Genomic DNA, 25,092 nt, shown 5'->3' on the forward strand with positions numbered 1-25,092 from the left:
TATATGTCTGTTGCGGCCTGATGACATCATTTAGACCTGACTGTAATTTTAACTCATGCCTGAGCGGCGAATCCATCTGGATTTAAAATCGGGGCCGCTGAGTGATTCGCTCTTCTCAATTATAACTCTCTTTCTCCCTCTGTTTGATTCTCTCTGTAAAACACGATATACTCAGTTATACATCTCGCTATTACCTTCTGCTGCTGACTCTCTATTACTCACTCTGCTCAGTTATTTCTATTTCAATCACCCTCTGCTGCTGTCTCTCTCTATCACTCAGTGTGCTCAGTTATTTCTATCTCAATCTCCCTCAGTCGGTGTCTCTCTGCATCAGGTAATGTATGAAGTACACAGATTCACAGTTGGCAATATTAATCCACCAACATCTAGATTAAATATTCTCTGATATTTGACAGATGAACCATTTACCGAAGAACATTCGCGGGTTTTTAGGATATTCTAACAATGCGTTTGCAGAAAGTAATCAATATTTTATTGGACAGCACGCTGCACATTATGCTTCTTGAATATACAAACTGCTCGGTTTTAATGTAATGAAACAAAGATCTTTTGTAACTCTGTCACTGCTATGTTATTATGGCAATACCACTTAAATCTATGAATGAAGTGAGGCTGAGACACTTCTTTAAACGTTCATCATTAAGTCGAAGTCAATTAGTATTCATTATCTAAGGCGTTGGGTAGACTTCTGGAAACTAAAACATTATTCCTGAAATCTTTCACAACCAGCCTATATTCAACTGATAAGGAGATGTGATCTGCTTTGAGCCAATCGGCTTCAATATACCCGAAAGCTTATAGCAACTAGTATAAGCAAACAAAAGGGAAGCTTTGGATTGTGCAATCATAACATAAGAAGAGCGTCTTGGGAATGTGGAGTTTTTCAGTCGGTGTCTGTGGAAGAAAGTGACTGACTCAGGATGTTCTGGAAGGGTCTCTCCAGTAACATTCCGCTCCCAATATAGACCTGCTGTAGATTCCTTGCAGTTTCGGGATTAATGCAGAAATGTACAAAAATCCTCAGGCGAGTCGGGCAATTCCTCCCTTCTTACTTTGTCTGCTTCTGTGCAAATGACAGCGAATTCCGCAAAACTAACGCTACACGACAGAAGCGGCTGATTTTCGTTCACAAATCCACTTGCAATCCAGGGCGCAGCAATAGTCGTTCCAGCCCGAACTACTGACAGTAGCGCAGTTCTCAGCCTGACATTGGGCAATCTGGTGATTGTGGTTGTCCGGTTGATTGTCTATCCAAAATCTGCACAGAACAAACAAATGTCAGTATACGTGTGAGTGGGAAAAATCCTTTTAGTTCAATGAAAGTTAATATTGTGTTGTTTCCGATTGGAATACGGGTCATCAGCATTCCTTAGTTACAGAATTTTACCTCCTCCTGAACCCAGTCATTCTGAGCTCGAGGTGGCTCGTGGGGTTAGGCACTAATAAGCTGCACAGTCACAGAAGGCCCTGTTTTTCAATGCTGGCTTGTCTGAAGTTAGCTGACTTGAAAGGGTAGGAACCGGTGAAGGATTTGGCCTCAGTTATTCCTGAGCACTGAATGGATTCAGACTCTTGACCCAACCCTAACCGTTGCCACGTGAGCTCTACTGCAAACCATTGAGGTGAATGTTCTCGGGGTTCTTCTACTGGGCTGCCATAAGTTCCGTGGAATTTCGATGGCAGCCCCATCTAAGCTAGGGCAAGAAATGAAGAGCAGGACAGACTAGGAGGACCTTCATCCCCTCATATCAGTGGACCATTTAACAGGCAAGGAGGGGATCTTGTCTGATGTGCCCTATGGGCAGAGGCTGCCAAAGGTCACTGGGATAAAACTGCGCCCTTGACAGTAACAGAAACCGGCTGGTAGCAACTCAGGCTCTGCTCCGAGCAATTCCCACATATCTGGGGGTTCCTGTCGAACTTCTACCAACATTACTGGTGGACGATGGGTAGAACCTCAGGGGGAATTGCCAGTCAATATAAGCTACCATTTCCTCTTGGTACAGTAGTGTAGGCTTTATAGGGTATGGTAGTGTATTATTTATCGGGTACGGTATTGCAGGTGTTATAGGGTACGGTAGCTAACGGGTAATAGGGTGATCTACCTTAGTATTTATATTGTATGGTATTTTAGGTGTTATAGAGTACAGTTGTGTAGGCGTTATTGAGTCTGGTAACGTAGGCTAATGTGTTTTGGCAGTTATAGATTATGGCAGTGTATGTGTTACTGGGTACGGTAGTGTAGGGGTTATAGGGCATGATAAAATAGGAGTTAAATGGTACGGTAGTGTAGGGGTATAAGGTAATGTATTTTAATGGTTTTAGGTAAGATTGTGTAAGGATTGCAATGAACGGTAGTGTAGTGGTTACAGGTACAGTGGTGTAGGGTTTATAGAATAAATAGCACAGAGCTTATAGGATATGTTAGTGTAACTGATATAGGATGGAAAGGTGTAGGGGTATAAAGTACGGCAGTGTCGTGGTTGTATGGTAAAGTGGTGTAGGGGTATAGGACGCCATATTGTAGCGGTTATAGTGTGCTGTGCTTTAGCAGTTATAGTGAACGATAGTTCAGGGGGTTGTCGAGGACGGTAGTTTAGCGGTTATAGGGTATGGTGATGCAGAAATTATAGTGTATCCTAGTGTAGCAAATATCGGATGCGCTAATGTTCAGGTGATAGGGTGCAGCCCTGTTGGTTTTTTATGGTATGATAGTCTACGTTAGTGTATGCGTTATAAGGTAAAGAGTGCATGGATTATAGGTTATGATAGTGTATGGGATATTGGAAACCGTACTAAAGGGCATATAGGTTACATCAGTGTCTGAGTTATATGGTATGCTAGTGTCAGTGTTAAAAGTTACGGTAGTGTATGGGTTTTACATTACGACCGTTTAGCGGTTAAAGGGTAAGGTAGTGTATAGGTTATAATTTACTGCAGTTTAGGAGCTAGATGATACGATAGTGTACAGGTTATAGGATACGGTGGTTTTGGTGTTTTAGGGTGCGGTAATTTGAGAGCTATATGACTGGACTAATAATCCAAAGGCATAGATCGATAATCTAGAGAATGTGAGTTCAGATTCCACCATGACAGTTTCAGAATTTGAAATCTGAGAAAAATATATGCTAGTCAAAGGCTGTTATTAGAAAAAGTGAACATAAAGCTGTTAGATTGTGGTAACAACTCAACAGGTTCACTGCTGTCCTTTACGGAAGGAAACACGCTGCCCTTACCCTGTCTGGTGTATATCGGACTCCAGTCCGACACTGAGCTGGTTGAGTCTTAAATGTCCTTTAAATTGGCCTAGCAAGCTACTGAGATGCATCAAACTGCTACAATTAGGAAAAGAATGTTCTCCACCATCTCAGGGTACCTAGCATGAGGCAACATATACCCACATCAAAATGTAATAATCTCTTATTAGATAAAGATTTAAGCTTTCTAATTGCAGTTGCTAATTCCGTATGGATCTACATGCAGTGCGGTTCATTTCCCTTCTTCTAGCCCGATGGAAAACGGGCGTTCTTAGATCAGCCGCCGCCTTACAGCCTGTCCGTTATTGGTTAACATTGAAATCAGTTGAAATGAAAAATGTACAGAAACTAAAACCACCGGCCAATCCTCGGAGCCCATTTTATTCTGGCGGTAAAAGTAAATATTCACCCTAGAAAGCTTTTTAAGGATACAACCTGATCCCAGAGGGTAATTGTAACAGCTTGTCAAAGGCAACAGGAAAGGAAAATTGGTCGAGATGTAGAATTCACGGGCGGTCTGATACCGACAATTTTACGCTTTTGACGTAAGTTAAAATGATCTCCATAGTGTTTCTTGTACAGGCAGGCTGTGCAGACTAACATGATTTTATTCCAGGAATCCGATCTGTCCCGAGGCCACTGCATCACCCAGATCCCTTGGAATGTTTTTCTGCATCCTGTCCATTCACTCACACCTCTCGGTACTCACTTAGGCTCAGAGAGCTGGCCTGTACCATCCACCCATTGCCAGGTGCCTTCGTTTTCCTCATCCGTCATCCCAATCCAGTGATCATCATCTCTGTCCTTAACAAAATCCTTCATGGAATGAAAATATTACACAATTCATAAGATTATTATTGTTACTATTATTAATTGTAAAAACCTGGTTGCAGGGCCGTCGCTGATTCTGTAGCACTGCTCATTGGTTATAAACAGTGAGGAAGGAGACAAGGCAACATAATAAGCAGTGACGTTAAACAGTTTTTTGAAGTAAGTTGATTGTGAAGGAAGAGATATAAAAACAGAATGAAACAAATACAGATATAAAGAAAGAAACAACAAATGAACGGAACAAAGGCTTTGCATTTTATAGCGCATTTCACTACCTCAGGACGTCCCAAAGTGCTTCACAGCCAATGAAGAACTTTAGCAACTGATGTAATGAGCGGAAACACAGCAGCCAGTTTGAGCACAGCGGGATCTCAGTATAAGAATATTCGGTCCTTCAAGCCTGCTCTACCACTCAATAAGATCGTGGCTGATCTTCTACCTAAACTCTACCTTCCCGTCCATATACATTGACTCCCTGAGTTTGAAAATATTTATCGACCGCTGCCTTGAATATACTCAATGACTAACTATCCATAGCTCTCTGAGGTAGAGAATTGTAAAGATTCACAGCCTTTAGAATAAAGCAATTTCTCCTCAACTCAATCCTAAATTGCCGAACGCTTATTCTGAGACTGTAACCCCCCTAGTTCTAGACGCCCCAGGCAAATGAAACAACCTCCCAGCTTGTACTTTTTCAAGCCCCTTAAGCATTTTTATGTTTCAATGGGATCACGTGTCATTCTTCTAATCTCTAGGGAATATAATCCTATTTAAACAATCTCTCCTCATAGGACAATTCTCTTAATCCCAGAATGAATGCAATGAACCTTTGTTGCACTCTCTCTAAGGCAAGTATATCCTTCCTTAGGTTAGAAGATCAAAACATTGTCAGCTGTGACTCAGTTGGTAGCAGTCTTACCTCTGAGTCAGAAGGTTGTGGGTTCATCGAACCCACTCCAGAGACATAAGCAACAAATCTAGGCTGACACACCAGTACAGTACTGAGGGAGCGCTGAACTGTCAGAGGGGCAGTGCTGAGGGAGCGCTGAACTGTCAGAGGGCCAGTACTGAGGGAGCGCTGAACTGTCGGAGGGGCAGTACTGTGGGAGCGCTGAACTGTCGGATGGGCAGTACTCAGGGAGCACTGAACTGTCGGAGGGGCAGTACTGAGGGAGCGCTGAACTGTCAGAGGGCCAGTACTGAGGGAGCGCTGAACTGTCGGAGGGGCAGTACTGAGGGAGCGCTGAACTGTCAGAGGGCCAGTACTGAGGGAGCACTGAACTGTCGGAGGGGCAGTACTGTGGGAGCGCTGAACTGTCAGATGGGCAGTACTGAGGGAGCGCTGAACTGTCGGAGGGGCAGTACTGTGGGAGCGCTGATCTGTCAGATGGGCAGTACTCAGGGAGCACTGAACTGTCGGAGGGGCAGTACTGAGGGAGCGCTGAACTGTCAGAGGTGCCATATTTCGGATGGGACGTTAAACCAATAACCCTCTGCTCTCTCAGGTGAAGGTAAACGATCCTATGGTACTATTTCGATGAAGAGCAAGAATTAACCTCGATGAGCTCACCAATATTTATCCCCCAATTAACATATAAAAACAATCTGGGCATTATCACATTGCTGTTGGTGGGAGCTTGCTGTGCCCATATTGGCTGCTGCGTTTCCTACATTACAACAGTGACTACACCTCCAAAAGTACTTAATTGGCTGTAAAACACTTTGGGACGTCCGGTGGTCGTGAAAGGCGCTGTATAAATTCTTTCTTTTTCTTTCAAAATTGCACAAAGTACTCCAGGTGTCGTTTAACTAAGGCCTTATATAATTGCAGGAAGACTTTTTTACTCTTATGCTCCAATGATTTCTAATAAAGGCAAATATACCATTTGCTTTCCAACTTGCTCGCTGTACCAACATGTTAATTATCGGTGATTAATGCACAAGGGCACCCAGGTCCCTCGGAATACCATCATTTCCAATCTCCCACCATTTAAAACAAATTCTGATTTTCTATTTTCCGACCAAAGTGGATAACTTTATATGTACACAACTTATATTCCTTCTGTCATGTTCTTCCCAATTACTTAACCTCTCTGTATCTCTTTGTTGCCACTTTGCATCATCCTCACCACTTACATATGGACCTAGCATTGTATCTGAAGCGAGCTTGGATACATTGCACTCGGTCCTCTCATCTAAGATATTGATACACATTGTTAATAGCTGAGGCCCAAGAACTGATGCTTGCTGTACACCAACATTTACAGACTGCCAACCAAAAAATTAACCTTTCATTCGTAATCTCTGTTTTCTGTCCGTTGACAAATCCTCAATCCATGCTAGTATATTACTTTGAATCTCATTAGCCCTAATTTTGTTTAACAACCACATGTGTGGCACCTTATGAATGACTTCTGAAAATTCAAATACACCACATCTACTGGTTCCCCCTTATCTATTCTGCCAGTTACAACCTCAAAAATCTCTAACAGATTGGTCAAACACGATTTCCCTTTCATAAATCCGTGTTACCTCTGCCAATCCTATTATTATTTTCTATGTGCCCTGTTACCACATCATTATTAATATAATCCAGCATTTTCAGCCTACTGATGTCAGTCTAACTGATTTCTAGTTCCCCATTTTCTCTCACCCTCTTTTCTTAAATAGTGTGATTACAATTGGTACCTTACAATCCACGGGAGCCCTTGCAGAATCTATGGAATTTTGGAAGATCGAAACCAATGCCTCCACTTTCTCTGTAGCCAACTCTTTTAAATGCCACCGATGTCGGTCATCAGGTCCAGAGGATTTGTTGACATTTAGGCCCATTCATTTCTCCAGTACTATTTCTTTACTGATACTAATTTCTTTACGTTGCTCATTCTAACTAGGCCCTTGGTTCCTCATTATTTCTGGAATATTTGCTGTGTCCTGCTCCATGATGATAGATACAAAGTACTTGTTTAATGAATATGCCATTTCGTTATTTTCCTTCATTATTTATCCTGTCTCTGCCTGTAAAGGATCCACATTTACTTCAGCAAATCTATTGCTTTTTACATGCCTATAGAACCTACTACAATCTGTTTTATGTCTCTTGCTTCTTTACTCTCGTATTCTCTTTTCCCTCTCTTCATCAATTTCCTGATCATCATTTGCTGAATTCTAACATCCTCCCAATCCTTAGCCTGATATTCGTTTTGGCAACATTATAAGCCTCTTCCTTGAATCCAATACTATCTTTAACATCTCTTGTTAGCTACGATTGGACCACTTTTCCCGTGGTGGTTTTATTCTTAAGCGAATTTATATTCGTAATTAGATAGTGACCAGATAATCTAGTTTATTGATGTCGTTTGAAGGATAAATATTAAACAGAAATTATCCTTTTTTTCTTCAACATAGTCCACCTGAGAGGGCAGACAATCCTCGGTTTAACATTCTGTCCGAAATACGTCACCTCTGACAGTGCAGCTCTTCTTCAGTGGGGCCCAGAATAGCCAGCCTGGATTAGCTGCTCAAGTCAATGGCGCGGGATTTGAACCCATGCGTGTGATACCACTAAACCAAGGGTGGCAACTAAAAGGTGGAGAGAGCTGAGGAATTGACGGATTTAGATCTTGTGGACAATGAGCATAGATTGAAGGTGGTGAGGAAACTGGATTTAAATGCAATGCGGCTTCATGGAGCGGAGGTAGAAAAAATGTATAGGGCAGTAAGGTAATAGGAACAAGGGATGTAAGTTCCAATGCTGAAAATTCGAAAAAAGTTTGCTAAAGTAGAAGAAAAAAGAAAGGCAGCAACACAGAGATAGACAGAGATAGCGAAGGAGACAGAAAAAGAGACTGTGACAGATAGACTTCACATCCGAATGGCCTCTTTATCAGATAATAGCCGACTGCAAACCCCTTCATTTGTTAGAAAACCAGCATGTGAGTGTTTGCGACTGTGTGAGTGAGTGTGTGTGTATCTGTGTTCGTCTCTGTATGTTTCTGTATGTGTGTATGTGTGTGTGTGTGTGTGTGTGTGTGTGTGTGATTGTTTTTATTTGCTTATTCTCAGGATGAGGGCTTTGCTGGACAGGCAGACATTTATTGTCCAATGCTAGATTCCTTGAGAAGGTGCTGGTTAGCTGCCTTTTTGAACTGCTGTGGTTCTTGCGGTAAAGATGCTCCTACAATTCTGTTAGATAGGAAGTTCCAGGATTTCGTCCAAGACAATGAAGGAATATCGAAATATGTCCAGTTCAGAATGGCATGTAACTTAAAGGGAGGATTAGAGCTGATGGTGCTCCCATGCGCCTGCTGCCCCGGTCCTTCTAGGTGGTAGAGGTCCTGGGTTCAGGAGATGCTTCTGAAGATACATTGGTGACCTGCTGCAGTGCCTCCTGTGGATAGTGCACACACTGCAGGCACGGTGGGCTGGTGGAGGAGGAGGGAGTTAATCTATAATCCAATGGATGTGGTGCTGCTCAATGGGCTACTTTTACCTGGATAGTTTCGAACTTTAGGAGCATTGTTCGAGCTACACCCATCCCGGAGAGTGGAGATAATCACAACACATTCATGATTTGTGCCTTGTACTTTGTAAGCAGGCTTGGGGAGTTAGGAGGTGAGCCACTCGCCACAGAATACCTTCTTTATGTCCTGCTCTATTCGCCACGGCATCTATATGGCTTGTTCAGTAGAGTTTCTGGTCAATGGTGATACTAAGATATTGAAGGTGGGGGATTCGGTAAAGGTTGTGCCATTGAATATCAAGTGAAAATTGTTACATGCTTTGTAGTTGAATATGAACATTGCTGTACACTTTACTTGCATCTGTCATTCCGGGCTTGACACTTGCACTATTGTCTGTGACTGTATGTATGTGTGCGTGAGTGCCTCTGTTTGCCTGCGTCTGGGCATGTCTCTATAACCTGGACATGAACTGGGGTGGGTTACATATCGCGGGGGCAGAGAATCGGTCGGGAAATCCGTAAGACCGGGTTTCCCAGCATGCTGTTGCGTATTATCTCCACAGCGTGAGATTTTTGTATTTGACACGTGCCCCACCAGGAGGTCAGCCTGATTGACCTAATTGGCTTGCACTCGGGCGTAAAGGACACTGTCGCAGGCCGCAGGGGCAGCGAGGATCTGGGTGGGTGGAGTTCGATCGCTGAGGGTATTCGATTCCAGGGTGTCTGGTCTCGTGTGTATTTTATGGGGGGGTCTGATGGTGGGGCAGCCTGGGCTCCGGGGAAGCACTCCGGCTCTGCTTGGCCCACAAGCAGTGCTGTAAAGGCACATAACTGGCCTAAACTCTCTACACCTGCTTCAGCTGCTTGGTTTAACGAGGCCTGGGAAACTCGGCCAGCCACTTATAAAACCTGCAAAGTAGGTTAAAACAGGTTGGCAACCTCATTAATATATTTGAATTGTGTACCCGTCTCCTCAGAGGGGCTTGACTCCCACCGCTTGTCCTGCCTCTGATAAAAACAGAAGTGAGTAGGTTGGAGGCAGGATGTGGTGGGGTTTCAGATTTTTAAATTTTCATTCCTAACCAGACTCCAACGCAGTGGGGCTGCTTACATTCAGCCATGTGTCTCTGTGCCTGTCTGTGTCTGAGATTCTTCTGTATGTGTGCGAGTGTGTGTGTGTCTGTGTCTGTGTCTATGTGGGTTTTGTCTGTGACATTGTTTCTAACCATGTGCATGTGTGTGTTGGTGACTGTGCACCTCTGTCTTTGTATGTCTGTGTGAGACTGCGAGGGTGTGTGTGACTGTGACTGTGTGCCAATGATCACAGCCCCAGGACAACGCTGCTGTAGATCCTAAGTGCAGTGTTTAAGGCACAAACAAATTCAGCTGCTTCATTAATGACCTTCCCTCCATCATAAGGGCAGACGTGTGGATGTTCACTGATGATTGGACAGTGTTCAGTTCCATTTGCAATTCCTCAGATAATGATACAGTCCATGCCCGAATGCAGCAAAACCTGGACAACATCCAGGCATTGGCTGATAAGTGGCAAGTAACAATCCCGCCACACAATTACCAGTCAATGAATTTCTCCCACAACAGAGTCTAACCACCACCGCTAGTCATTGAATGGCATTACCATCACCGAATCCTGCACCATCAACATCCTGGGTTGTCAGCATTTTGAGAAACATAACTGGACCAGCCACGTTAATATTGTGGCTACAAGAGCAGGTCAAATGCTGGGTATTCTGGGACAGGAATCTCACCTCCTGACTCAGCACAGCCTTTCCACCATCTACAAGGCACAGGTTAGGAGTTTGCTGGAATGCTCTTCACTTGCTCCAACAACACTCAAGAAGCTCGACACAATCCAGAACAAAGCAGCCCACTTGCTTGGCACCCTATAAACCACCTTAAACATTTACTCCCGACACTTGCAACGCACCGTGGCTGCACTGTGTACCATCTAGAAGATGCACTGCATAAAATCGCCAAGGCTTCTTCGGCAGCACCTCACAAATCCGCGAGATAGACAGACAAGGGCAGCAGGCACCTGGGAACATGGTCACCTCCAACTACCCCTCCAAATCACACACCATCCTGACTTGGCACTTTATCGCCGTTCATTAATCGTCGATGTTTCAAAAGCCTGGGAATCCCTCTCTAACAGCATTGTAGGAGTACCATCACTACAGGGAATGCAGCGGTTCAAGAAAGCAGCTCACCACCACCTTCTCAAGGGCAATTAGGGATGGGCAATAAATGCTGGCCATGCCAGAGATGCCCTCACCCCATGAACGAATAAAAACATGCCAAGGGACTCTATGGTGTAGATCGAACACGCCTTAAAAACACTTCTTTGCTCGACTGCACAACATTCTATTTCCATGTATTTAATGGGAGCAAAAATCACTGATGGACGAGTGCAGGTTGGAAATTTCATCCCCATACTCTTTGCTCTTATTAAATTGATATCGAGTTTAGATTTTGACACTAGTATGAAATCTCACCTCTTCATGTTTACTAGTGATCACCACAAGATGGGATTCATTCCCAATGCAATAGTTCGCACTTGAAATCCAATTCCGTTTAACAGTTGAAAAAAAGTAACAACTTCCATTAAAAAACTTCCATTCGTTTGAACACATTACAGCATCGCACTCTGAAAGACAAAAGGGATTGTTCACATAATTCAGTAGAAATACAGAAATAAATGTATTATGTAGATCGATGGATAGATAGTTAAATAGATGGTCAGCTAGAAAGATAACAGAGAGACTAATAAATAACTGGGTGCATGGATGGAGATATAAATGTGACACTGGATAGAAAACATGATAATTAGAGATAGAATATGGATACATATGGTTTAAAACTCAAATTTGGCATGTCCGCAAAACTGATGGCAGATGATCGGCCACACGATTGTCCTTCATTGCACCTCAATAAGGGGCTGGCGGCCAATCTGCTGTAGCCAGTTTACCTGATAGATCGATCTATAGCTACATAGATAGCGAGATAGCTAGATAGATAGATATAGATGTGTACAAATGGATCTCAGAATTAATTGGTTGTGACATGGATGAGTGGGTGGCTATGTTAACAGTTGGACGGATGGATATATTCCTGAAATGTTAATCTTTATTATACATACCAGGAGCGACCAATTGATCACAAAATCTTCTCCAGATTTCCATGTAATTTTCCTGGAGATGTGTAACATTACGATGCAGTTTCTCCAGGGTCGTAAGTTGCTCATCATTTTCCATGCGAAGAAAATATCCTTAAAATAGGTGAAACTTTTACAACATCAATTAATCTGATAAATTAAGACAAACTATCAATCACGGCTGAAATTAATTGAAGGGTAAATCCTGTCAGCACAGCTCGGCCCCGTGGCATGCTCCTCCTGCACTATGTAGGAAATGAGGGACACTTCCTGTGCCCCTGACGATCATGTGTGCTGGAAGTGTATCCAGCTGCAGCTACTGACAGACTGCATTGCGGCACTGGAGCTGCGAATCGATACATACTTGAGCATTCGCGATGCTGAGGACATCATGGATATCGCAGGCTCGAGGGGCCAAATGGCCTACTCCTGCTCCTATCTTCTATGTTTCTTTGTTTCTAAGATATATTGCTTCACTGCTTCTGAAATCTTTTGAAAATTATATAAAATCACAAATATTGATAGTTGTTTATGAATATCAATAATGCAATAGCAATACAGTTGGAAAGTATTGTGGGGACAACGGACATTTAGTCTTTACGTTGCATCCAACCTGCTTTATGGGATACTGTAATGCACATGGAAAAACATCATAATTTACAGAGATTGTTGAGGAAATTTATTCCACATTAAATCTCATGTGAATGAATCTGGAATGTGCTCCACTGGGAGCGTTTGCAACTCAAGTGCGCTGTTGGGATGTTTGATGGGACAGTGTATGGAGAGCGTTAAACTGTATCTAACCCGTGCTGTACTTGCCCCGGGAGTATTTGAGGGTCCAGCTTATTAGGAGCTTTATTCTCGATATAACTTTTGATGTACCTGCCATAGGCGACTGTTCACACGAGGTTTTACTCACTATCTAACCCGTGTTCTACAAACCTGAGAAATATTGACGTGACAGTGCGGAGCAGCTTTACTCTCTGATTGCGAGTCAAGATCTTGTGATGGAGGAGACTCAGTCCCCGACCTTGGCAAAAGGTATGAGGTACTTTATACCTCTATGAATGCGAAAAATGACTGCAGGAAGGATGGGCATACTGACCACGGCACTCCCTTACAGAGGGCATCCAAGTGGGGGGATATGGAAGGAATGTGGTAGGAGTAGGGAGCAGTATAGTCGTGGGGATAGATACTGTTCTCTGCAACCGCGAAAGAGAGTCCCGAAGGCTTTGTTGCCTGCCTGGTGCCATGGTTAAGGATATCTCCTCACGGCTGGAGAAGAACTTAGAGTGCGAGGGGGAGGATCCAGTTGTTGTGGTCCATGTAGGAACCAACGGCATAGGGAGAACTAATAATGAGGTTCGGCTGAGGGAGTTTGAGGAGCTAGGGTCTAAATTAATCAGCATAGCCGCAATGGTAATAATCTCTAGATTACTACCTGAGCCACGTGCAAATTGGCATAGGGTCAAGCAGATCAGAGAGCTAAATGCGTGGCTCAAAGAGTGGTGTGGGAAACGAGGTGAAAATTCATGGGGCACTGGCACCATGACTGGGGAAAGAGGGAGCTGTTCCGTCGGGATGGGCTCCACTTAAACAGGGCTGGGAAAGCGTCCTGGCGAATCGAATCATGAGGGCTGAAGAGAGGGCATTAAACTAAAAAAATAGGGGGTGGGTGATAGGGAGGGGTCAGGTGAAGCTACATTAAGAACGCTAATGAGAAACAGCAAGGCAATATAGCAGTGCAAAGATTTGGATAAAAATTAAGCAGAGTGTAACAGGAAGGGACAGAAAGTTTAAAGGTAGCAGTGCAACAGAGAATCAGCTCAAAGAAGGGAAACGTGTTAAAAATGTAAATTAAAGGTCCTTTGACTAAATGCACGAAGCATTCACAACAAGGTAGACGAACTCGTGGCACAAAAAGAGATAGATGGGATTAATCTATTAGCCATTACAGTGACATGGTTGCAAGGTGGTCAAGTTTGGGAAATAAATGTTCCAGGGTACTTGACCTTTCAAAAGGACAGACAAAATTGAAAAGGAGCGGGATTAGACCTGATCATAAAGGATGACGTAAGGACAGTAGCAAGAAAGGATCTCAGCTCGGGAGATCAGGAAGTAGAATCAGTATGGATGGAGATATGGAATAGCGAGGGGCAGAAAACACTGGCAGGAGTAGTATATAGCCCCCTAACAGTAGATGAAAAGTTGGACAGTATATTAATCAAGAAATAGTAGGAGCTTGCAACAAAGGTAGTTCAATAATCTTGTGGGACTTTAAAATTCATATATTCTCGACAAATCAAATTGGCAAAGGTCGTCTGGAGGACAAGTTCATGGAATGCATTCGGGACAGTTTCCTCAAGCAATATTTCATGGAACCAACCAGTGAACAGGTTATTTAGATCTTTTATCGGGTAATGAGACAGGGTAAATTAGCAATCTCAAAGTAAAGGATCGTCTGGGGCAGAGTGATCATAATATGATAGAATTTCACGTTAAATTTGAGAGTGACATGTCTAAGTCCGAAACTAGACTCTTAAACTAAAATAACGCCAATTACATAGGTATGAGGGGCGTGTTCGTTAAGGTAGATTGGAAAAATAGATTAAAAGGTATGGTAGTAGATAAGCAGTGGCTACTGTTTAAACAAATATTTCATAATTCTCAATAAAAATATATTCCATGGTGAAACAAAAACTCTACGGGAAAAGTGAGCCAACCTTAGCTAATTAAAGAAGTTAAGAATAGCATTAGATTGAAAGAAGAAGCTTATAATGTTGCAAAGAATAACGGTAAGCCTGAGGATTAGGAGAATTTCAGAAAGAAGCAAAGATTCAACAAAAAATAAAAAAAGGGACAAAAATAGAATATGAGAGAAAACTACTAAGAAATATAAAAGCAGATTGTGAGAGCTTCAACAAGTATGTAAACGGAAGAGAGCAGCAAAGGTAAACGTTGGACCCTTAGAGGCTGAGACAGAAGAAATGATTATGGAGAATAAGGTAATGGCAGAAACGTTAATAAATATCTTGTATCTGTCTTCACAGTAGAAGACACAAAAAGCGTACCAAAAATGGTGGGGAATCAAGGGTCAAATGAGGGTGAGGAACTTAATGTAATCAATATAATTAGAGAAAAGGTACTAGAGAAGCTAAAGGGACTAAAAGCCGGCAAATCTGCTGGACCTGATGGCCTACATCCTAGGCTTCTAAAAGAAGTGGCTGAAGAGATGGTGGTTGCATTGGTTTTGATATTCCAAAAGTCCCTAGATTCTGGAATGATCCCAGCAGATTGGAAGGTCACAAATTCAACACCGCTATTCAAGTAAGGAGGGAGAGAGAAAACAGAGAACTGCAGGCCAGTTAGCCTGACGTCAGTCGTCGGGAAAATGCTGGAATCCATTGTTAAGGAAGTGGTATCAGGGCACTTAGAATATCGTAACATGATTAGGCAGAGTCAACATGGTTTTATGAAAGGGAAATCGTGTCTGACAAATTTATTAGAGTTTTTGAGGATGTAACTAGCAGGGTAGTTAAAGGGGAAACACTGAATCTAGTATATTTGGATTTTAAAAGACATTCGATAAGATGCCACATAAAAAGTTATTACACAAGATTAGGGCTCATGGGCTTGGGGGCAATATAGTAGCATGGATAGAGGATTGAGTAACGGATAGAAAACAGAGAGTAGGGATAAACGGAACTATTTCAGGTTGGCAGGCTGTAACTAGTGGGGTGCCGCAAGGATCAGTGTTGTGGACTCAGCTATAGACAATCTATATTAATGACCTCGATGAAGGGAACAACTGTAATGTATCCAAGTTTGCTGATGATACAAAGTTAGTAAGCAGAGAAAAGAACACAAAGAGTCTGCAAAGGTATATACATAGACTATGTGAGTGGGCAGTAAGCTGGCAGATAGATTATAGTGTAGGAAAATGTGAGGTTATTCACTTTGGTAGGAAGAATAGCAAAACAGAATATTTTAAATGGTGAGAAACTTTCAAATGTTGGTGTTCAGAGAGATTTGGGTGTCCTCGTGCAAGAAGCACTGAACGCTAGCATACAGGTACAGCAAGCAATAAGGAAGGCAAATGTCATCTTGGCCTTTATTGCAAGGGGCCTTGGTGCGATCACACCTGGAGTAATGTGTACAGTTTTGGTCTCCTTATCTAAGGAAGGATATACTTGCCTTGGAGGCGGTGCAATGAAGGCGCACTAGATTGATTGCGGGGATGAGTGGGCTGTCCTATGATGAGATATTGTGCAGAATGGGATTATACTCTCCGGGGTTTAGAAGAATGAGAAGTGATCTCATTGAAACATAAACGATTCTGAATTGGAATGACAGGGTAGATGCTGGGAGGTTGTTTCAGTTGGCTGGTGTATCTAAAACGACGGGGCCTAGACTCAAGATAAGGGTTAGGCCATTTAAGACTGAGATGAGGAGGAATTTCTTCAATCAGATGTTTGTGAATCTTTGGAATTCTCTGCCCCAGAGTGTTGAGCATGCTGAGTCTTTGAGTATATTCAAGGCTGAGATAAATAGATTTTTGGAGTCTAGGGGAATCAAGGGATATGGAGATCGGGTGGGAAAGTCGAGTTGAAGTCGATGATGAACCATGAACTTAGTGAATTTTGGAGCAAGCTCGAGGGGCCAATTGGCCTACTTCTGCTCTTATTTCTTATGTTCTTATGTTCTATATTACCTGTGCTGCAACATCCCTGATTGTGTTTGATGGGTCGGTGTGGCGGTGCTTTAATCTCTATATAACCTGTGCTGTACCTTTCCTAGGACTATTTTGATAGGACGAAGAAAGCATTAAAAATTATTCCTGCCTGTTGTGTCTCAAACGTGAACCAGGATGAGATAAAATGAAGTTATTAAGAGGAAAATAATCAAATTAATTTTACTGACCAGTTATTACTTGCGAAACAAGTGTAGCAATTAGAACGCAACAGGTGACCAGGAGGACTATTGCCAGCGCCTTCCAGACGACAGATTTCTTGGTATCTGCAATGAGAAATTGTTTGGCGAATTAACGGAAATGAAACAAAAGAATGGAATATATGTGGCTCTGGGCTGATCAGTGAAATCAGAGGAGTTTGCGATACATTCAAGAGTAACTGAAATCATTTGCAACAAATTTAATTTGTTGGTGATGTGCATCACGTAACATCTGTATAAGGAAGGTACAGAGCAATGAATTTATAATTTTAAGAATATTGAATGGTAATCAGGAAAGGTTTGTTAACCATTTTATGATAGACTGTTAAAGTTGTTGCCTGTGAAGTGTTTATGTTTTCGGGAGTACTGGGGATTCTGGGCTTGCTCTCATTAGAAAGAAAAACACTGAGGGCTAATTTTACATTTGTTCAGTTTAAAGAAGTGGTGATATTGGATACACCACGTATTATACACCCGTACATTTTACATCATTGTTGGATTTTAAAATTCCCAGCCAGATATAGGGAACAGAGTTGAGCAGAATTATTTTTCTCACCGCAGTTCGAGCGTCTTTGGAACTCTCTTTCTCAGAGGGCGGTGGAAGCAGAGTATTTGAATATTTTTAAGGCAGTGGTAGATAGATTCTTGATAAGCAAGGGGGTGAAATGTTATTGAGGCACCGAGTGACCTTCTCCTGCTCCTAAATCATTTGTTCGTAACATTTTCAATGTGCCATTTGCGTGTAAATCTGAATTCATTGGATTGAATATTGGGCTGTTTCTATGATTGATAGCTGCAGGTAATATTCTAATTGCAATTCAGGAAATGGCAGACTTACTAAATAATGAATCTGTATTGGTCTTCGCAGTGCAGGATGAGGATAAAATACCAGAGATGCAAGGAAATCCAACAATAAATCAAGGGGAAGAACTAAATAGATTCAATATAAGTTTAAAAAATGTTGATGGAGAAATTAAGGAGATTAAGGATAGACAAACTTCCAGGACCCAATGTTTTCCAGCCCATGACTTGTAAGTAGTAGGTTGAGAATTGCTGGTGCGTTAGTCAGATCTTCCAAAAGACTCTCATTCAGGAAGCGCGCACTTGCTTTGGAAATTTGCCAATGTCACTCCAAAATTTAAGAAGGGTAAAAGAAAGAAACTCGGAAAATATAAGGCCATGACTCTAAATTCCGCTATGGGGAAGTATCTAGAATCTGTTATTAGGGACAGAGTGACTGAACATTTGGATTTGTAAACGGTAAGTCATGTCTAACGAAGCTAGCTGAATTATTTGAGGCGCTAATTGACGTTGTAGATAAGGGACTGTCTATGGAGGTTATGAATATATACTTCCAGAAGGCATTCGACAAGGTTTTCCTTAATAGATTGTTAACAAAAATTAGAGTGCATGGAATTGGAGGCAATCTATAGGCTTGAATAAGTTCGGTGGTGTGTGACAGAGATTGGGGATAATGGATATTTCCTTAAATTGGCAAGATGAGCCATGTGGTGCCCTCAGGTATCTGTACTGAGGTGCATGTTTACATTATTTTTATAAATGTCTTGGATGAAGTAATAGAGAGCAGTATACCTAAGCTTGTCGACGATGCTAAGTAAGGTGGCGCTGGAAATAATGTAGATAGGAGCAGAACGTTGCAAAGGGAAATTGTTAGGATAAGTGAGTGAGAAAAACTGCGGCAGATGGAGATTAACGTGAGAAAGTGTGAAGTCAACCACATTAGGTTGAAGAAAGAGGGATCAGAGAATTTACCAAATGGCGAGAAGCTATGATCTGTGGAAGAGCAGCTAGATTCAAGGGTCGAAGTACAGAATTCACTAAAACATAGTGGCAGGTACCAAAAAATAATTTAATGGAGTGTTGGCCTTTATCTCAGGAGGGCTGGAATACAAAGGGATGGAAGTTATGTTACAGCTGTGCAGAGCTCTGGTGAGACCCCATCTGGAGTATCGCATTCAGCTCTGGGCACAGCACCTCAGGAAGGATGTATTAGACTTGGTGAGGGTGGTGTGCAGACTCACTGGAATTCTCCCGGGGCTTAAAGTGTTACATTATGAGGACAGATTGCACAAACTATCCTTGTATTCCCTTGATTAAAGGAGATTAATGGATGGACTAATTGTGCTTTTTAAGATCAGTAAAGTACTTCATAGGGCAGATAGAGAGAATCAATGTCCTCTGGTGGAATAATACAGTACAAAGGGGCCTAACCTTACAATTAGAGCGAGGCCGTTCAGGAGTGATGTCAGAAAGGACATCGGCACACAAAGAGTAGTGCACATCTGGAACTCCCTGCCCCAAAAAGATTTTGAGGCTAATTTAGTTGCAAATTTCAAAGCTAAGGTCAACAGATTTTAGTTAGGCAATAGTATTAAGCGTTACAGAACCAATACGGATTGATGGAGTTAAGATACAGATCATACATGATGCAATTGACTCGCGCAAAGACTCAAGAGGCCGATTATTGTCCTATATTCCAAAATCCTTCCTATGTTCCTAGGTTCACGCTATACGACTGGGCAGCAGTAGATTTGTGGTGGTTTTAACCCACCCCACCCAGTGTAGTACACATCTCTTCTCTTTGCTTAACCTTCTTAACTGCCTCGGTCATTTTCTCCCCTTCGTAGTTCACCATCTTACCTTTCTATTTCAATTCGAAAACTGTAAATTTCATGCTCTCCCTTGTCTGGTTCTCCTTCCAAGCTGTGCACATCTGCTTATCTTCATACCTTTCAACTTCACAACTTCATTCGTCTAGTTCAGTTTCTCATCTGCCAAAGAGCATTGTCACTTGACCAGTTCATCTCTGCCTAGGTTATCTTCTCTCTTGTATTAGTTGACCTTCAGAGATCTCTATTTCACCTTCTAATCAGTACAGCTCACCTTCTTCATTGTCTGTTTCACCTGCTCACCTTTCCATTTCACTTTCTCATCTGTGAACTTCAACTTTCCCCCTCTGCAGTTCACCTTCTGTCCTGGCCACTCACTTTCTCATCTGTCTCGTTCATATTCTCGCTTGTCTATTTCACCTTCTGAACTTTTATGGCACACCTCATCAGCTAAACAGTTCACCTGCTCACTTATCTACGTCTCCTTTCCATGTAACTTTTGGCTTGTATACTTCAATCTTCTCATCTGTGTATCTCATATTCTCAATTGTTAAGTAGCTCACCTCCTCATTTATCTATTTCTACTGCCTAACTATGTAATTCACTTTCTCACTTGTTTTGCTCAGGTTCCGGCCTCTCCAATTCCATTCTCACTTACATAGTTCAATATCTGACCTGTATCGGCCTGCTTCTCCAACGTCTACTACACATTTTGTGATGCATTTTTACGACAATATGGAAGCAAACTCGTTTTGCACCTATTGCTCAAATTACCAGCTTGATCAAATTGAGTTTAAACAGATTATCCTGGTGATATTTCAATTCATGATCTCCGGGCTGCCAACTTTTCGCTATAAACGCAACGCTAACATTCACCTTCTCAACTGCCCTGTTCACTATCGCACTTAATTTCTTAACCATCTCACCTGATAATTCCTCTATTACCCGTTTGGTTAATCTTCTTACCACAACAGTTCACAAACTCTACTATTGGTTCAGCAGCTCACCTGCTTATTTCATGTTTTGACTTGCCTCTTTCACCTTTCACTTGTTTATTCATCTTTTTCACATGCCTATTTAATCTTATCACTTGTGTAGTCCAGCTTCTTAACTGACTAGTCCACATTCTCAGTTGTCTAGTTAAGCGTTTGACTTATGTAGTTGACTTTATAATTGGCCCCTGAGGCATACCAGTTAAATGAAAAAAGACACTGATCCATTCACTCAGCAGCTTTCTCTCGCATCCGTCTAATCTGGAGAATGCAGGTAAAACTGTGGCTTGCGTGAAGCGGTTTACAAATCTAGGATCTCTGAGCCAGGAGTCATGTTCAATCTTTCCTGAACTACGATACAGAATTGCCCGAAGGCGCTCGGTAAAGCTGAACGTGGACAACAAATTTTGGTCATCGTATTCCTTGCTTCCAACAAAGCTTGTCCTTTATAAAACGCGCATCAATCCAATTATCCTGGATACATCAGAGATATGAACTGTCTCGCATGCAGACCAGGCCCAAATTGATCCAGTGTTCCAATCGCATCACTGCTGCAACCACCATATTCGGAGATGTGGCTACGTCACCAATATTCAGGTCAGAAAGTTGACCTCCGAGCCGTCATTAAGGGCACGTGACAAGTATGGACTGCACACAGCATTTCCACGATACTTGCAACCTGTGGCTTGATGGTCTGGAAATGATAAAATAATAAGCAGAAGCAATTGGCTCTCTCACCGTTACAGTTGACCTCAGGCCCCAGAATATCCTGACCTTCAGCATGACGAGCGCAGAGAGCATGAGAGTTGGCGATGTACCGACGTGCTGAATGAATATGCTACAATCATCTTCGTGATCACCTGCTGTATTGTCTCAGATGTTTAGTTCACCTACTCACCAGTCAAAGTTCACACTCTTAGTTAATCTAGTTCACCAACTATTCCGTTTTGTGTGCTTTCGCACTTCTTTAATCCACCTTCTCACTTTTCAATCTAACGTTATCACCCACCAAGTTCATCTTGTCACATGTATAAATCACCTTCTCATCTGTGTGCGCCGCACAATCAAATGGTTCTTTCATTGTCAAACCTGTCCAGGTCACCGTGTTACCTGAATCGGTATTATTTCCTCGACCTCGTTCACCGACCCACCTGATTTGTTAATCTCTCACATCTTTCATCGTCTCACCTGCCTGCGTAACGTATTACCATAATATTTCATCTTTCAATCATCTCGCTCATTGTCTCACCTGAATCCTTCACCATTCACCTAACTAATTAAAAATTCCCACTGTCTGGGTCACTGTGGCACTGGTCTAGGTCAGTTTGACACCTGTCGAGGTCACTGTGCCACCTGTCTATTTCACTGTATCAATTGTCTAAGTTACTGTGTCACAGGTCTATTTCACAACGTCACAGATATAGGTCACCTTGTCACCTGTGTCTTTCACAGTCTCACCTCTCTAAGTCGCTGTGTCATAGGTCAAGTTCACTCTGTCACCTGTCTAACTCACGGTGTCACAGGTTTACGTCACTGTATCACAGGTCCCGGTCATGCTGTCATCTGTGTAGGTCACTTTGTCACCTGTGTAGGTTAATTTGACACGTGTTTAGGTTACCATGTCACGTGCCTAGCTTACTGTGTCACTGGGCTAGGTCACTTTGTCACCTGTCTATGTTACTGTGTCACTTGTTTAGGTTACTGTGTCACGTGTCTAGGTTACTGTGTCACTGGTCTAGATCACTTTGTCACCTGTCTATGTTACTGTGTCACTTGTTTAGGTTATTGGATCACCTGTCTACGTTAATGTTCACGTGTCTAGCTTACTGTGCCACTGGTCTAGGTCACAGTGTCACCTGCCTAGGATACAGTATCAGAGGTGTAGTCCACTGTGTCACTTGTCTAGTTCACTGAGACGCCTGTGTGGGTCAATGTGTCATTTACCTATGTCACTGTGTCACAGGACCTAGTCACTATGTCATCTGTCAAGTTCACAGTGGCTCCTGTCGACGTCATTGTGTCAGCTGTCTAGGTAAATTTATCACAGTTCTCGTTCACTGTGTCACTTGTAGATTTAACTGTGTCACCAGTCTGCATCACTGTGGTACCTATCTAATCACTGTGTCAGGCCTACGTCACAGTCTCACCTGTCCCGGTTACCATATCCCCTGTCTAGTTCTCTGTGTAACCTGTCTAGGTCACTGTATCACTTGTCTAGTTCTACACTTAACCTGGCTAGGTTATGCTGTCCCAAGACTAGTCACTGTGTCATCTGTCTAATGCACCATGTCATCGACCTAGGTCACTGTGTTTTCTGTCTGGGTCGCCGAGTCAGCTGTCTATTTCACTGTTCCTCCTGTCTGGATCATTCTTTCTGTCCAGTTTGCCTTCTGATCGGTTTACTTCATCTGTAGCATTTTCTTCCTCACTTGTCATTTCAGGTTCTCTCATCTCCACTTCATCTTCTCACCTATGTAGTACACCTTTCCATCTGTCTATGGCACCTGCTTAATTGTTGAGTTCATTTTTCTATCCTGTATGCTTCACCTTGTAACCAGTATTTTTCAGTACCATTTCGGACAGTGCATTTACTGGATAATAATGGGGCAGCAATACTTCTAAATCTTATGGGAAAATATATGCTTTTTACGAACCAGTTGTGAAATAAACATTTGGTATAAAAACAACTTTGCAGTAAAAATATTGCAACTTCCCTTTGGTCTCCGGATGCACAGGAAACAGCTGTTGTGAACGGTGAACATGTAATCAAATCAGGAAGTTACTTTAGAAAATAACGGAAATACTAATGCCCGCAATAGCTTGGTTCTGTACATAAATAAAATTCAAAAACATGAAGTTCAACAAAAAATGGTCTACTTCATTCATCAAAATCTCCTGCTGCTGTTCCTGGCAGTGCAGAATTGAAAAACCGCCATGGTAGGCTGCCTAGAGACAGCAGTGAACTTTGGCTCACTGAGAATTTACACTGCTTGAAATGTAGTGCAGATTGTATTACACATACACACACATACCCCCCCACACACACACACACACACATACCCACACACACAAACATACCCACACACAATCTCACACACATACCCACACACATACAGATATATATGTTGAGGGAGAGAGTGTGCCACATTGAGTTACTATATACATGTATATACACACACATATATATACATAGAGAGATTGCCAGATTGAGTTACAATACATATAAATGCATTTGCTTATAGAACAATCCATGATTTTTCCAATATACTCCCCACCCCAGTCCCTCCTTCAGAAGAAAAAACATTTAGGCACAGCTCAAAAAAGTCTAAACATTGTTTTACTGATATCCGTCACGTTTCTGGTCACTGGCCCGAGCTCTCATTGTTCATGTTGGAGCCGGCCAGTTCAAACGATATTTAAGCATGGACGAGAATCCCGTCCAATACAGCTCCCATTAGAACCTCTTGCCCACTGTTTCTGGACAGAGTAACTGGATGGCAATCTGCAGCTTGAATCCCCCGTTAACCGTCCCCGCTAAAATGAGAGTCCTCAGATCCTTAATATGCGGCTGTCAGGACCGTGTCCAGACCAGCAAACCCTGAACAGATCAGGCTTCGTGCCTGGACCCCTGTGGACTGTATGTCTTCGATGCAACTCCAAAGCGTTCAAGTATCTAAGAGTTAAACAGACACAAATTTCAAAGGTGGTAATTAAAATGGGACGTACCTGTCAGCACAATGCCACAGAGCGACAACAGTAACTGCCTGGTTACCCTAAAGCTATGTTGCTATTTACTGAAGAAACGGCTCCTGTACCTGCATTGCTGGACGGAGGTGCTGGAAGTTGTTGCTGTCGAGAAGTTTGCGAGAACTTCAATTCTGCATAACTGATATCAGCTTCCATTCCACCATCAGTGTGCAGCTTCTGTGAAGCTGTGTTGTTCAGGGGTGGTGTAAAAGGCAACAGTGCCGTTTGTCGGAGGCGGGGTTCGCTACTTCTCATTTTCTCCGCTATGCTGAGGATGTGATGCCTGTGTTGGAGCTTTTGCAAGCGTCTCTCAGAATGGTGGAAAAACATGTTTGTTTTTAATTGAAATATAACCGAACATACATATTCCTTTTTTTTCAGTTTATATATTATGGGGGTAGCAATTCGCTGGATGGGGATTTAAAAAAAGTCAGCCTACATTCTTTGGCCTGTCAGGCGCTCTGCCCGATATTCAGTTCCATTGGCCTCGATGTTAACCCCCCCACGACGGGCGGGAGGTTGTCTGTGGTGCAAGGTGGGGGGCGGGGCAGTGTGGGGGGGTGGGTGCGAGCGGGGTACATAAAAAAGAAAAAAAGGCGACCATTGCTGTTTGGTGCTGGGTTTTGTGACACCCCGGGCAGTAGAGGGCTGGGACACTTAATTAAAATATTTAAATCGGGCTTCTACAATGCAATTGGGAGAGGGATTTAACGTTTTCTGATGCTGGTGGAGGTTCACAGGGGTGGGGAATCCCAGCAGTGAAAGTGAGGCGGGAGCTGCCGGCTCCATAATGTAATGGCCTCTTTCAGCACTTCCTGTGGGCCAGCAGGACCAGGACTCTCGCTGGTCCCACAAAGAAGCGATCAGCATTCCCTCTGCCGTTTGCCACCTCTCTCTCCACCTGCCGCGATCGGCGACCCTTCCCCCCTCTCCGGCCCCGATGGCAGCTTTCTCCCTCCAGCGGATGGCGACCCCTCCCATCAAACCACCGCCACCCCACGAGCACCGATTACCGACCTACTCCTCCCGC

The 25,092-nt window shown here is 42.9% G+C and overlaps 1 protein-coding gene across 1 annotated transcript; it reads right to left on the minus strand.

Moving 5' to 3' along the window:
* Positions 1-476: 476 nt before the first annotated feature.
* Positions 477-25,092, minus strand: LOC147089099 (C-type lectin domain family 6 member A-like). Its single transcript, XM_085977181.1, has 6 exons — positions 24,131-25,092; positions 16,664-16,759; positions 11,729-11,857; positions 11,085-11,236; positions 3,988-4,094; positions 477-1,279 (listed from the first exon to the last, which is right to left on the minus strand). Exons 1-6 carry the CDS (start codon positions 24,390-24,392, stop codon positions 1,120-1,122), a joined length of 906 nt encoding a protein of 301 aa, XP_085833307.1. The 5' UTR covers positions 24,393-25,092; the 3' UTR covers positions 477-1,119.

The sequence above is a fragment of the Somniosus microcephalus genome, unplaced genomic scaffold (genome assembly GCF_052327205.1).
Source record: "Somniosus microcephalus isolate GS21.2 unplaced genomic scaffold, FLI_Smic_1.0 unresolved_chr4, whole genome shotgun sequence".
Classification (NCBI taxonomy): Eukaryota; Metazoa; Chordata; class Chondrichthyes; order Squaliformes; family Somniosidae; genus Somniosus; species Somniosus microcephalus.

Excerpts from the sequence above, each read along its gene's own strand:
- LOC147089099 (XM_085977181.1), bottom strand. The coding sequence starts at position 24,392 with ATGTTTTTCCACCATTCTGAGAGACGCTTGCAAAAGCTCCAACACAGG. Across the intron at positions 11,858-16,663 it reads TGTTTCGCAAGTAATAACTG|GATATTTTCTTCGCATGGAA; the intron begins GTCAGTAAAATT and ends ACCTATTTTAAG. Across the intron at positions 4,095-11,084 it reads TCACTAGTAAACATGAAGAG|GATTTTGTTAAGGACAGAGA; the intron begins GTGAGATTTCAT and ends CATTCCATGAAG.